This window comes from Coturnix japonica, chromosome 2 (assembly GCF_054131305.1).
Source record: "Coturnix japonica strain WE chromosome 2, WE-NBRP24, whole genome shotgun sequence".
NCBI classification, from domain to species: domain Eukaryota; kingdom Metazoa; phylum Chordata; class Aves; order Galliformes; family Phasianidae; genus Coturnix; species Coturnix japonica.
In genome coordinates this window covers 71596060-71610201 of record NC_140664.1, presented here as the reverse complement: position 1 = coordinate 71610201, position 14142 = coordinate 71596060, and the positions used below count along the sequence as shown (strand labels likewise).

Genomic DNA, 14142 nt, shown 5'->3' with positions numbered 1-14142 from the left:
GTCAAGCTTTAAAGTAATGGCCAGGCATAGGTCCCTTGTGAAAATGTGAGAGCTAAGTCTTGGCAGACTCTGTCAGCAGAACTCTGCAGGGCTCCCTCCCTTGCCATTGATCAGACACGGAAATGTTCTGGCTGTCTCCTGCCGGCCCAGTTTTCTGGGCCCAACACAGATATAGTGGGAAACCTGTTACAGGAAGCTGCAGCAGAGCTGACCCCAGAAGCAGAGAAGTGAGCCAGGCAAAAAGGACAGCAAAAAACAAGAACACATCTGAAGATAAGAGATTCCAAGCAAATGACTTTCATCTCTTCCCCCCGCCTTCCAAAATAATGGCAGGGATCCTTCACTGTTGTAAATGTGGCTTTATTTACTTCTCCCTTTGTATGGGAAACTGTTAATCACAGCCTGAACCTCTGATTAAAACACGTGAGGCAAGTGTTGGTAATTCAGCTGTGCTCCCAGAAGGGGTGGAGCTTGACTCCACCTCTCCTAGATTTCATTTAAGGGCTGACCACCATTAAAGCAGCATTTCTTTCTGGAGATTGCTCCTTTGTGGAGTTCTGGTGGCAAGCTTCAACATTTTCCATCTTGACTGAAGGCCTCAGAGTTGTTGAGTTTTTCCCATAGATACCCTCTGGGATACTCTCTGGCTATCTATTTACAACTATTCTTGTATTACTCTAAATTTACATAACTATTCTTGCATTATTCCATCCATACATCCTTAAATGAGTTGTCTAGGGGATAGTGCTTGAAAGAAAGGGCATGCCTGTTTGGAGGCTCCATTTGCAAATCATTAACAACAGCACCAGCGGCTATGTGGAGGTACTTGAGAGTGAGCCTGGCTATATTTCATTCTGTTAGTTTAAATGTGAGGTCAAAGCCTTAGGGAGACAATAAAGGAGAAGTGTTAATATGCCATGTGAATGAGGAACCATGATTAATCTCCTTACATCTGAGGAGTAATTGACTCTTTCTTGCAAGAAACTCTTAAATAAACATTGTAATAAGTGGCTAGTGGAAAATATATGTACTGCTACTACCCAGCAGACTGCACTGGGGCACAGTGGTGTGTCAGGGCTCTGCTGTGGGAGTTTACAAGCTTTTACTTCTAGCCCTAATTCCAGCAGCAAGAGAAGGCTTGGACCACAAAAGGACACACAAGTGGCCCTGCTTCAGTTTTGCAGGTTGGTTTTTGACCATGCCCACCTCCTCCAGTCAGAGTCTAGGGGTTCAGCTCAGCCTCCTGGGAGCTTTCCATGAGGCTACTGAGACACGTCGCACAGTGGGGGCTTGGGGAAACCAGTGTGTATTTCATTTACCAGATCCTGCCATCATCTGAAAGAGCCCTACTGCTAAATAGGACAAAAAATGTAGGTTTTTCTGCACTCATGCATGACAGTCCATTCAGCTAATGAATGAAGTGATGCAAGAATGCTGCCATCAGTTCAAGCACCCAGTTAATTGTGTGAAGCATTAGTTGCAGTGTTTGCTAGCATAGAGCTGACTGGAAAATGAAGTTCTTAGAGGCAGGCTCAGTCACAGCAGTTAACAGACCTGAAGTAACAGGAGTGTTACTCTGTGGACTGTGAGCGCTTGGTGGCCTTTTTTTCAGAGCAAAATTTTAAAAGCATGGGACATTTAGAGTAACTGCCCCTGAGTGATGCCCATTCTGGCTTCGAAGATCAAACAATTATCAAAATGGTGATTGCTAAAACCACAACCCAAAAGCTCCTCTAGCTTGGCAGTGTTACTAGCGCTTGCTGGTATCAGCTGAAAAACAGCCATAATATCAAGAGGTGACCCAGAGAAGCATGCTGGAAGACAGGTGTGAGATCAGCCCTAAGGAAAATGCTGAGAGTCCAATTTTATGTTCAGTCTTGGGGGGGAAAAAAAAAGTTTCAAGAGGGCTGAAAATTCTCTATGCTCCTACTCTACATGCTGTGACTTCCATAAGCTCCTGAAGAAAAAGGACTACAAGATGGAATTGGGACAGAAATCTGTGCTCAAGGACAGTGCAAATCTATGCTCAGTAAATGTTATGTCTGTAGAGCAAGGGCCGAGAGACCTAAGCTCATTGGTGCATCATCTTACTCCCCAGATGGGGAAATGCCCACAAGGCAGTATTGTGAATGCTGAACACTCTAATTATGGAGCTAAGATGATGCTCTACAGCTATTGGTCTCACGACCCTACTGGTACTTTCAACACTGATATCAATCTTTGCTTGTATGATCTTAATCATTTGCTTCTATGCTAAAGCATGGTGAATAACTTCAATTACTGTTACGTTCTTAGCGATTCATTTTGAAGGAACAAGACCTAACACTTACAGGAAGCGTTCAGATCATAATGGCATTAACACTGATAATCTAGTCCATAGGGTTTGTAAAAGGATATCTATTCAAACTGTTGTGGTTTTCTGAGTTGTGTGTTTTGCAGGAGCAAAGCATAAAATTTGTACTAAGTACGTACTGAGATTGTTGTATCAACCTCTAATCTCATCCACAGGGATGAAGTCTGAAGTCTGCTGTTTGGGCTGTGTTAATATTAACCTTAGTACTCCAGTCTTGCGGGGGCAGCATTGGAGTTTATAACAGGCAACAGTTCAGACTGTGCTAACAAATCCTACCACCTGGAGAGTGTCTGGAGTTTTATTAAGTGTATGAATATGTTGCTGCAATATTCACTTCCATAGCCTGGCCAGTGGTGAAGTTCAATGGGCACATAACCAAACTGATGCCAACTCCTGTAACATGATTCCCAGGACACAGTTATATTTTACTAAGTGCACTGTTGCAGAGTTCATCTCTGCTTTCTGGGGCAAACAGAGGAAAACTGGAGTTTAAAACTGATGTATATTAAGGTTGTGATGATGCTGAAAGAGTTCATTTTGGATTAATGTTCCTTGAGTTCTTTGAGATGCGCTTTGCAGAAGTGAGGGAGAGCAATAGATTGGCCATAAATCACAGAGCTTGCTGCAGTCTCATGCGTGTGTCATGTTAGTTTGTGCAAGAGTACTGAGTAAACCCAATTTATACATGAATGCCCAATTAATTTTTTGCATAAATACGCAACCAGCTCATGAATGCATGCAGAAATATTTTAGGCCTGACAACTCAACCAGTATGTGCATGAGCACTCAATGAAATTTACGCATGACCATATGATTGTTATACATACACATGATGCACTGGAATTAAATGATGGTTTGGGTGACGGGCTGCCAGCGTGATGTGTGTGGCAGAATGACATGATCTGCGTCATGCCAGTCATGGTCAGTTCCAGCAAACCTCACCAGTGCCAAAACTACAGTGAGCTGGGGAAGCACTCTACACCTCTGCTCAAGTGCCTTTAAGAAACAGCCAGTAGCCTCTAGAAGATGTGCCTGGATGCATCTGAGAAGCCACACAGCTAGAGATGCACCCTTGGAAGGGGGTGCACCATGTCAAAGGGACTGACTTAGGTATTGGCTTAGTTACCCAAATCACTGATTACAAGTTTGTGTTAGCTGGCAGTAAGGCAAAATAAGTAAAAGTTTCCCTAGTTGAGACTGTTTTGCCACGGATTACAAGGATTTTGCACATGGATTACAAGGTGTGTCAGAGGAGCTGGCACATTTGGCAGTGGGCTGTGTAAGCATGTCAGCAGAAATTGCTGAAGGGTTTGCAGCTCTGACACCTCTCTTGGATCTATGATCTGAAATCAACCCTTTCTCAGAAAAGAGAGGTGAAGAAGGAGCAGTTGGGTCTCCCAGCAGCTGGGAATGGGTGTGCCCAGATGCTTCAGGCAGACTCTATGTCTCTTGCCAGCCACTGAACAGCAAATAGAAAGGGCGAACAATTTCCTTTAGACATTTTGCATGGGTCTAATCTGTGGTATATGCCCTGATTCCCAGTCAGCAAAATACTGCTGCCGGCATGGAGGGATGAGCACCGCAGGTAGGAATCCTAGAAGGAATCCAGGGGGAAGCTCTTTACTAGGAGAGTGGTTAGACACTGGAACAGGCTGCCCAGGGAGGTTGTGGATGCTGCCATCCTTGGAGGTGTTCAAGGCCAGGTTGGACGGGGCCCTGGGCCCCCTCTGATCTAGTAAACATGGAAGTTTGGTGGCTCTGCCAGGCGGGGGGGGCTGGAGCTTCATGATCCTTGAGGTCCCTTCTGACCCAGGTCATTCTGTGTTTCTGTGAAGGAAGGGTGTGATGGAGTGATGGTATTCTGTCAGTCTGGCAAAATGTGAACCTGGGCAAAGGGGTCAGGTTGCCATGGCATGAAGCAGCCTCACAAGTGGAGCATTTAAGAGATAGCAGGAAATGGGGGGCAGTTCTTTCAGGCTATCATTTAAGATACAGAAAAAGATAGTAAGTAGCAGCCAGATGCTATTTTGTCTCAGTGGCCCAAATTTCACCCCCAGTTAGTATAAGTGCCAAAGCTAGTTTAGTAGCAGCTATGAATTGCTGAGTGACCACAGCATTCATGCAAGATCTTAGAAGGGTTAACAAAAGCAAATTGGCTCTAACTGAACAATACTGTGGTCTCTATCCTTGCTTGCCTTATTTTCTCTCTCCCCAAAAAAGAAGAAAGCGTACGCTCCATTCAAGAAATCTAAGTTCTCCTCAGGCAAAAGGCAAAGGTATCCCTGTTCTGTTCTTGTCCAATCACATGGAGAAAAATCTTGGCTTGAGAATCTGCCAGGATATATATATACTACTCAAACTACAGTGCTTATTTTATATTTCTCCTTGTCAAACATCTTTATTTCTTGCAAAAAAGTGACTTTGGGACATGCCAAAACTTATCACAAGATTCTTTGCCCTTGAAAAAACTCTTTACTATCATCTCTTCTCCCTGTGTCCTACTGATATTTTTCTTCTCAGAATCTAGTTCTGAGCCACACTATTTAGTAGGCACAGACTATCAGGTAAGTGCAGCACCCATAAGCTCGTTTCCCCATCTTCATATATAATTCCATTTTAATGAGCCTGCGTTTTCTGCCAGACCAGAGAAGTTAATGACTTTATTAGTCACCGGGTCTCTCCTGCATAGTAACTACCACTAATCCTCCTTAGTCTCTATTACTGTTGCAGTTTGAAAGCTTGTGTTTTAGGCCAATGGAGACTAGTTTAAATGCTTGAATAGGATGTATCTTACCATTCTGGATGTACCACTGCATAATTTTATGGTGCATTTCCACTCGTGACAAGTATCAGATATACTACATGAGTTGATTTTTGGGGTGGGAGATGGAAAGTGGGATCAAATATGCTCTCTAGCCAGTGCTATATCTGATACATATCTCCTTCTTTGCCACGGACCTATAAGCACATCATAGAATGGGTTGGTTTGGAAGGGACTACAAGGATCATCAAGCTCCACCCCATCTTCATATCAAAGCATGGATTCCATTTTGTTTTGCAAATATCAATCTGCTTCCCATTCTGCATTGTCAACTCTACAGTGCTGAAACTCTTGATAGCAGATGAGCACATCGGGGAAAAAAGCATGCCAGAAGAGCTGTATAGCAGACAGGGCCAATAAAACCCATCCTAAATGCCTGGAACAGTAGCAAAAGTCACTGGCTTTGAGAACCTTACAAACAGCACCCTATCATAGGACCAGAGTCTAAATCTACACCAGTGGAAGAGAAGATTGCAAAGTAACACTTTCAATCAGTCAGCGTATCATGTAAGACAGTATGCAAGACTCTCTAGCACAGTATGCAAGAATGATGTCTCAGGGCAGTGGTGATAACTGCCATTAAAGGAAACAAAATGAGGAAGTTTTCTGGAGTCACCTGCTTTTTTGGAAAGTAACGTTTCTCGGCGCTTTCAAGAGTAAAGCAGCAAAGGACAAGATTCCTTTGCAAAGCCTGCCTGCCTTCCCTTCCCCAGGCATTCTCTCTGAGGATTTTATCTGACAACCCAAGCTCCCACAAGCTGTATGATTTTGGGAAATGGGTAATGGGCTACTCTGGTGCTCTCTTACCCCAGAAGGAGTGAGAAATATGTACTGCATGATTCTGCTGTGTAAAAAGACTGCCATCAAAGCCAGGTGTGAGTACTGTGGCTACAGCCTGTGACTGAGAAGGCTTTGATGGTCTTGGGCTCTTGGTACTGTTACAGCTGTTACTCTGCACCAAACTGGGGCCAATCCCAGCTGAGTTTCACTGACTCACCAGGCACCCACTCTTTGCAAGCAGAAAGAAGCATATGGGCCAGCTGGGAATCCATACACCAACAGGACACACAATCTGCTTAAGGAGAGAGCCAGAAACCACAGCTTGGTGTGCCATGTACCCATGTGTAATTCACACACATCTTCAGAGGCCCAAAGGTCAGAACAGTGATGAATGGCTTCCCAGTTTGAACTGGCTGCAACTCAGTGAACATGGTTGCTCTCAGCTAGCCACCCCCACTCCCACTTCTCCCTGTCTCCTCTTTGATCTCATCCCTCCTAGTGATCAGATGCTGTGTTTCTAATGGATTCCTAAACAAGAACAGAAGCACAGGCCTGTTTGCAACGCATGGCTTTTGCACAGTTCACTTTCAGGAGTTATGTATTTGCAATTCCTAGAGAAATTCTTACCTGTATTCAGCAACCCCTCCTGCATGCTTCTTCATGGCTGTATCAGAGCTCATCCCATAGAAGAGTTTCACTTTCTTGCCATTCTTTTCTATAATCTCTCCAGCACACTGGTCGTGGCCTGCAAACATTCCTCCAAGCATGACAAAATCAGCACCAGCTCCTGTAATCAGCAGAGTGACGTGTAAGTAAGAAGGGAACGGAGAAAGGGTGTAAGACAAAGCAAAAACACAGTAGTATCCAAAAACAATTGACAGCCCTACACAGCTGGGGGCAGACATTCTTCTATGCAATACATGCAGTAAACTTGAAGAAATGCTTTACTGAAGAGTTGAAACACACTGAATTCTACTTCTCTGATACTTTAAATGGAAAGAATAATTTTCTTTTATGGGGCTGAAGGCATAAGATTATTCTACTCTGCCCCATACTCTTTATTTTTAGATGGTTTTAATCCTTTAGTTCATAGAAGTATCTGAGCACATCTTAACAACTATTTCTGTGACTGCAGTACTTAGAAGCCCTAATAACAGGGTGGAACCTGTTCTTCTCTGTGCTATACAAAGAAGAGGACAGCTCCTGCTTGAAGGCCTTTGAAGTGTAAAGGCTGGGAATATATCCTCAAGGAAATGGGAATATATCCTCAAGGAAGGCATACCTATGAATGTCCTACTGCTAACGCTGACATAAGACGCTCAGATTTTTTAATGAACTGATGGACTTTTTGAAGCCATCAGCTATATTTGTCCAGTGCAGCACAGGGTGATCTGGGAATCAGGATAGGTCTGTGTTTGTTTCCTGTTGGGTTGTGTAGTACCTGGCATTTAGCACAGAATCGGTTTGCCTGTAGCTACAACTCCTAAATAATACATTTATTCGATTGCTGAGTGACAATGCTGAATACACAGTCACACCTGCTCAGTCTGTGCATCTTCCCAGGCTTTGCAAATAACGAAACTGGTCCCCTGAGAGTAAAATAAGCATTTTCAGAATTACTCTTGGTTTTCCAAGACTGTGATTGTGATTTCCAGTATTTCCAGCTGTACTGGAACTACTCCACCAGCAGCTACTCCTGTGGCATTTTGGCATATCTAGTCTTGTTTGGAGAAGTTTGGTTTGATTCTTTTATGAGGCTGTGGTGACCTATCCCTGAAACTCTCTGCTTCCATGTGCATGTTGTAGAACAGGCCTCCTCTCTGCTCAACTTCTTCCTAGAATTGGCAAAAGAACAGGGATATAATCCTCACTTCCTAGAAAGCAGGTGAGCCTGAGTTAACCACACCCAGTCATGAACATGTCCAGATGCTAGGGAGATCCTAGGCTAGGTAAGTCTGGCACTTACGATTCGATCTGATCTGCCACTATCCAAATCTGAAAAGTAAGCGAGGTAATTATCAAATCTACTCAGCTTCTGCCATCTGTTTAAAAGCTCTGTACATAAACCTGAACTTGGGACTACTTTGATCTTAGAATAAATGAGCACTGTGGAGTGTGCTTTGGTTTACAAAAGCCAGTTTCCTCCCACCTCCCTTTTGCTGAAGAGCAGACCTATCAGCAATGGTTGTGAGCACAGCAACCAGCTGCACTGTTGACCTCATCTCCTTTTGCCTGGTTGTTTGAAAAGAACAATATGTCCCAAGTAAAAGGATATTAAAAACGAAGCTTGTTCCAAAATGCTAAGCATATCACAAACAAAGTTTATAGGCAGGCACACTTTTAGGTATCCTGTTGTGCCAGCTACCTGAGTTCTTTTGTTGCAGATGGCCAAGTTTTAAAGCCTCAGTTTGACTCACGCCTGATCCTACTATTAACTCACCCAAAACAATGGGAATGCTTATCCTTTAAGATAATTCCCAATTATGGGCAGGGAGCTCCTGCTGCTTCCTGACACACTCCTGTTCCACCTTTGTGAAAAAATAATTACTCTAGGAAATCTAGTAATGTCTCGTTCAAGAATGGAAGATAACAATGTGATGAAGGAGGAAAGGATTTGGAGTAAAGGTTACAAAGAAGTTTTTAAACAAATCAAAGGCCTGCCAAAGAGCACTAGACTCTAATTTGCCAGTTCTGTTCTATTATTCTATGAAATGATTTGGTTTGTAAGGGACCTTAGAGACTATCTAGTTCTGCACTCCTGCCACATGCAGGGGCATCTTCCACTAGTACAGATTGCCCAGGGCTCCATCCAACCTGGCCCTGAATGTCTCCATAGATTATCCATAGCTTCTCTGGGCAGCCAGTTCCAGTGCCTCATCACCCTCATAGTGAAGAATTTCTTCCAAATACCTAGTCAAAATCTACCTTCTTTTAGGTTAAAACCATTACCTCTTGTCCTGTCACTCTACTCCCTGACAAAGAGTCCCTGCTCAGCTTTCCCGCTGCCCCTTTCGGTAGGGGAAGGGCCCAATGAGGTCTCCCCAGAGTCTTCTCCAAGCTGGACAACCCCAACTCCCTCATCCTGTCTTCACAGGAGGGGTGTTCCGGTTCTCTAATCATCCTTGTGACCTGCTTCAACAGCTCCATGTTCTTCTATGTTGGAGCCCCAGAACTGAACTGAATGCAGTACTCTAGATGGGGTCTCACAAGAGCAGAGGGGGACAATCAACTCCCTCACCCTCCTGGTCATGCTTCTTTTGATACAGACCAGGATAGGGTTGGCTTTCTGGGCTGTAAGCACACATTGCTGGCTCATGTTGAGTTTCTCATCAACCAACACTTTCAAGTCCTTTTCCATAGGGCCACTCTCAATCCATTCGCCACTCAGCCTTTATGGGTGTGTAGGTTTGCCCCAACCCAGGTGCAGGACCTTGCGTTTGGCTTTGTTGAATTTTATGAGGTTTGCATGGGCCCAGTTCCCTAACCTGTCAAGGTCCTGTGTGTCAGCAGCCTGGTATTGTCAGCAAACCTGCTGAGGGTGCACTCAGTCCCACAGTGGCAAACTTGTTAAACAGCACTGGTCCCAATACTGACACCTGAGGAATGCCACTTGTAATAGGTCTGCACTTGGATGCTGTACCATTGACTGCAACTCTTTAAGTGTGACCATCCAGCCAATTCCTTATCCACTGAGTGGTCCCTCTGTCACACCCATGTCTCTTTGATTTAGACCCAAGCATGTTATGCAGAACAGTGTCAAATACCTTGCACAAGTCCAACCAGGTGACATCAGTTGCTCTTTCCTATCCACCAAAACTATAACCCCATCACAGAAGGCCACCAAACTTGTCAGATGTCATTTTCCCTTAATGAAGCCATACCAGCTGTCACCAGTCACATCTGTTCTCCCTATTCCCTTAGCATAGTTTCCAGGAGGGTCTGCCCCATAATCTGAGAATGGAGGTGAGACTGACTGGCCAGTAGTTCCACAGATCTTTTTTCCTTTTTTAAAAATGGTGGTTATATGTCCCCTTTTCTGGTCACTGGCAACTTCACTGGACTATCACAGCTCCTCAGACACAATGCACAGTGGCTTAGCAATTTAACAGTTTCTAGTTCTGTCTCTGATTGCAGGTCCTACAGCTTCCAATTAGTGCCAAAAAGACAAACAAAATCTAAGATTTAGGATCACAGTTCCTGTGTACTTAAGTATCTGCCTATTATTTTCTTTTGACTGCACATTTTGAGAGGATAGAAAATGTTTCAATTACAAGATTGAAACTCCTCCAATTTGATCAACTCTTTCAAACTACAACACAATTCATCTAGCCCTTCCAGATGAGGGGAGCCATGCTACTACAAATACAGCACAGAGTCCTGCTGAAGCTGAATATGCTGAAGCCAGCCTCCCCTTTCAGCTCTCACACAGTTCTGATGGATCTGGATGGAGTCCCTCAGATGGCTTTTGTATGCTTGATAATACAATAATTACTGATAACCAGATCAGCTTTCCAGAAATTCAGGTGGAGTCGGCCTAGATTTGTAGCATGGCCATCCCTCCATGCAGATGCAGCACAGCTGGCCCTGGAAGCAACATTCACCTGTGCTCCAGATGAGACAGTGAGCCTTTGCAACAGTAGGTGTACAGGCAAAGCTTTTGAAAACAAGAAAAAAAGCCAGCATGATCTGTCAGGTATATTTTGGAACCAGTGCATGTTCCCAGTTCACTCTGCCATCTGATTTTTCCTTCATTTTCACTCTCTGTTCACATATCCTTTCTCACCAGTGCTGCAAGGAACAGAAATATTGCATTTAAGATGCTGGCTTAGGACTCAAAAGGCACATTCTGTTCCTGGTTGTTTCACAAAAAAATATGTGACCTCAGGCGACTGAACTTAGTATTTCTGTGCTTTGACTTTTCATCTATAAAAACAGGGACAGTAGTGCCTCCCCGGGGCATTCTGAAAAATGTATTCATGTTATCAGCCCTTCCAAGGGTGCAGTTATGTGAACCATCTTAGAGACGAAGTTCTTTCATGCTTTCAAAATCTCTTTTCTCCTTGATCACCCATTTGTCATTATCATTTCCAATACTCAGATGGCAGTGTCAACTTCAGTTTCCCAAATTCATCAACAGTTTCCATCCAGCAATTCCAGAATTCCAGCAGTCTTTCCCAATGTATCTGTCCCTTGCATTTTGGTCCCTTTACTTTAGTGTTTCTCTGCTCCTTGCCTTTTTTACTAAGCTTCTACCTTGCTTTTCCTCTGTCAAAATGCCCACTCTAACCTTGATTCCTGTCACCACAGTAGTGGTGTCACCTTTACTTGTAAAGCTTCTCAGCATTTTTATGTAGTCGGGTTTTGGCTTTTTCTCCCCCCACAATTGCTCAGTTGCAATCAATCCACTTTAACCTATCTCTTGCCATGAACTTGCCTCTTCTATTTTTCAATGCTACTCATCATATCTGGGACTTTCTCATATTTTAAATGATCTAAATGGCTGTACTGTCACTGCTCTACATCACTTTCAAAAAGACTTTACAATGACCCATCAAAAAGAGACAGTATAATTGACATGATAGTTAACAAAAAGTCCTCTTTGGGTCTCCTGTCTACATTTCATCCAGGCCTCCATCTCCAAAATCTTACTTTGGCACTCACCTTTAAAAAAAGCACACGTAGCTCCAGCTAGTCAGGTGTCCACAGACTGGCTGCCTCAATTATACGTAACCAGATACTGTAAATCCTTTGCCTCAGGATTATCTCTATCAGTTCTAATCCCCGCGACACACAGGTCAGACTGATTGGCCTGGCCTACCATCAGAGTACAACTTCTGTCTGTATCATCTTAGATTTCCAATTCTCTCCCAGGAAAAATCTGTGTTATCTCAGACATCCCAGTATCTCACAACAAACAGTAAGTCCAGAACCTGCCCCCTCATAGGTTTCAAGCAAGCTTCTCTTCAGTATAGCCTGATGAGGATAAAGGGACCCTTCAGACTTGCTATAAGTCTACTACAAGGGAAAATATTTGAAGTTGCTGCTTGTTGCTCTAATTTTTGGGAATACTCTTGTGAAGAAAGACCTTTTCAGGGCCAGGTTTCCATGCAGGCTGCATGGAATGCAGTGAGATTGCACTGCAGGTTCACAGTGTCCCAAAGACAACACAAGCAACATCTGGGGACAGCTGAGGAGCCAAAGAAAGTCAGAGAGAACAAAGCTTTCACTGCAGGCTACATGATGTCACAGGGGGCTAATCTGAGCCGAGGAGAAGTTGGGTGTTCTTTTTTAACATAATCTTGTTGCCAGAGAGAGTGACTACTGCTGTTGAGCTATGTCAGAATCACTCAGCTGAAAGTATCTATCTTCACATCACATCACCCATTGAGTAACTCAGTGGTCCTGTGAAATCCTGTGACAGAGCAGATTCCTTGCTGGTACCATTCACTCCTGGGCTGTGATTAAAATTCTCTAATTATGTATTGTCATCTCAACTGTCTAAAACCAGGAGCTGCTGGAAAACCTGTAAGACTGAGTTCAGCTTCAAAATTTCCAGGAGGTTCATATTTTTTTCTTGGAAGGTCCTTAATCTCAGTTTAGGCCTGACTGTGATTTCCATACTTGCAAAGCTTCCTGCTGAGCAGATGTGCTGTATCACAACATGCTGTCTCTAGTTTTGTATAACCGTGAAATCTCAATGAGACTATGCTGTCCTACTATATTCTGGGCATTACGCTATTGTGACATCTTCAAAGGATCTGATATACCGGGAACTATCTTTAAGTGTCCTGTAAGCTCAGGATCCTTTTGGTCCCTTGTTCACACACAGAACAGCAAAAATGTTACAGCTAAGAGACAATCCTAACCTCGACCCTCCACAGAGATTAACTTTCCCAACAGAAAATACTCACAGGCTAAATTCTCTATTCTGTCAGTAAAAGCTGGTGCAATTTATTGAAGCTTTTGGCATGAGAGCAAAACCTGTTAATTATTAACTCGGATATTTTAGACATCTGCTCAGCTTTAGGGGATACATTATAAATAAAATCTCATCTCTTCAAGAGGAGAGCTGATCCCAAGAACATCTCTGGGAATCTGCCCTGCTTTTTTCTTTGTTCTTCTCTCCAACACACTTTTCACCATCTCTTCATCCATCCAGAGTTCAGGTCAGCCAGTGCTACAGTCATCTTTGAACCCTACTCAAAGAAACCCTTATCAGTCTTCCCTCTATTGCTATCCCAGTGGCTGAATCCTATGCATCCTGGCAGACAGTTTCTAAATAGGACTTCAACCATTGTATACCTTTTCTCTGTAGAATTTAGACTGTCCAGTCCAAAGAGCAAATTCATGTCTGGTGTATTAATTTCACTGCAGTCACCCACAGGGACAAACGTAACCTACTTCTGATTACACACATGGGGTCAAATTGACTCCTGCACCATTGCTGGTCATGCAGGAGTTATGCAGGGTGCAACATGTGGCCCTGCATATTGTCCTTACCAAACGCTTTGGCGACATCTCCTGGGCAGCTGCATCCTCCATCCTGCATAAAGAAAAGAAGGGACCCAGTAAACATTAGCACCCTGTGATCTGCAGCCAAATGGCCTCTCTGCAGGAAAAGCTTAGCAGGAGCTGACTGCATCACTGGTATAGCAACTTGGCTGAGTTTCTAGGGAATCCATATTATCCTTTATATTGCTTTTATATATTGATCTCATTTACTCTGCCAGTATAGTGTAACGATAATACCACTGGTAACAGCAGCAATGTAAACTCCTGACTGACATTACCTAAATCTCAGAAACTGGAAAACAAAAACCTCTTCTTACGATCTGAATCATTCCCTGCCATTTTAATTAAAGGCTGTATGATGCAGAGGTACCACAAACCCCTACTATAAACCACCGAAGACATTTAAAATAACTTTCTCAGCAGTTTACAATAAATTAAAAGGTCACAGTAGGAGGAGTAAGGAAACATACCATCAGATATGTTGGATTTTGATCTGATAATCTTTAGGCAAATTGGGTAATCTGATCTTTGGTAAGTGAAAATTAATCTCTCATCCTACTCCTCACTGTTTGCTTCGGGTTTGGTAAAGAAACAGCAGCTCTTTCAGTTCTTTAGCATTTTAGAAGCATGTGTTTCAGTTTCGGAGCAAAGTGGCTGATGAGGGCATTTTGGCTGA

At 43.5% G+C, this 14142-nt stretch overlaps 2 protein-coding genes across 3 annotated transcripts in view; one reads left to right on the top strand and one right to left on the bottom strand.

The window, feature by feature from the left end:
* Window positions 1-14142, bottom strand: part of GMPR (guanosine monophosphate reductase) — a 38043-nt gene that overhangs the window by 4931 nt on the left and 18970 nt on the right. Inside the window, exons 7-8 of one of the 2 annotated variants that reach the window (XM_015854675.3) lie at window positions 13455-13497; window positions 6582-6741 (exon numbers count right to left, since the gene is read on the bottom strand). In XM_015854675.3, coding sequence (XP_015710161.2) covers window positions 6582-6741; window positions 13455-13497 — 203 coding nt within the window. The remainder of the gene's footprint in view (window positions 1-6581; window positions 6742-13454; window positions 13498-14142) is intronic. The other variant, XR_014943561.1, reaches the window with a different exon arrangement.
* Window positions 1-14142, top strand: part of ATXN1 (ataxin 1) — a 218110-nt gene that overhangs the window by 199410 nt on the left and 4558 nt on the right. The window lies entirely within an intron of this gene.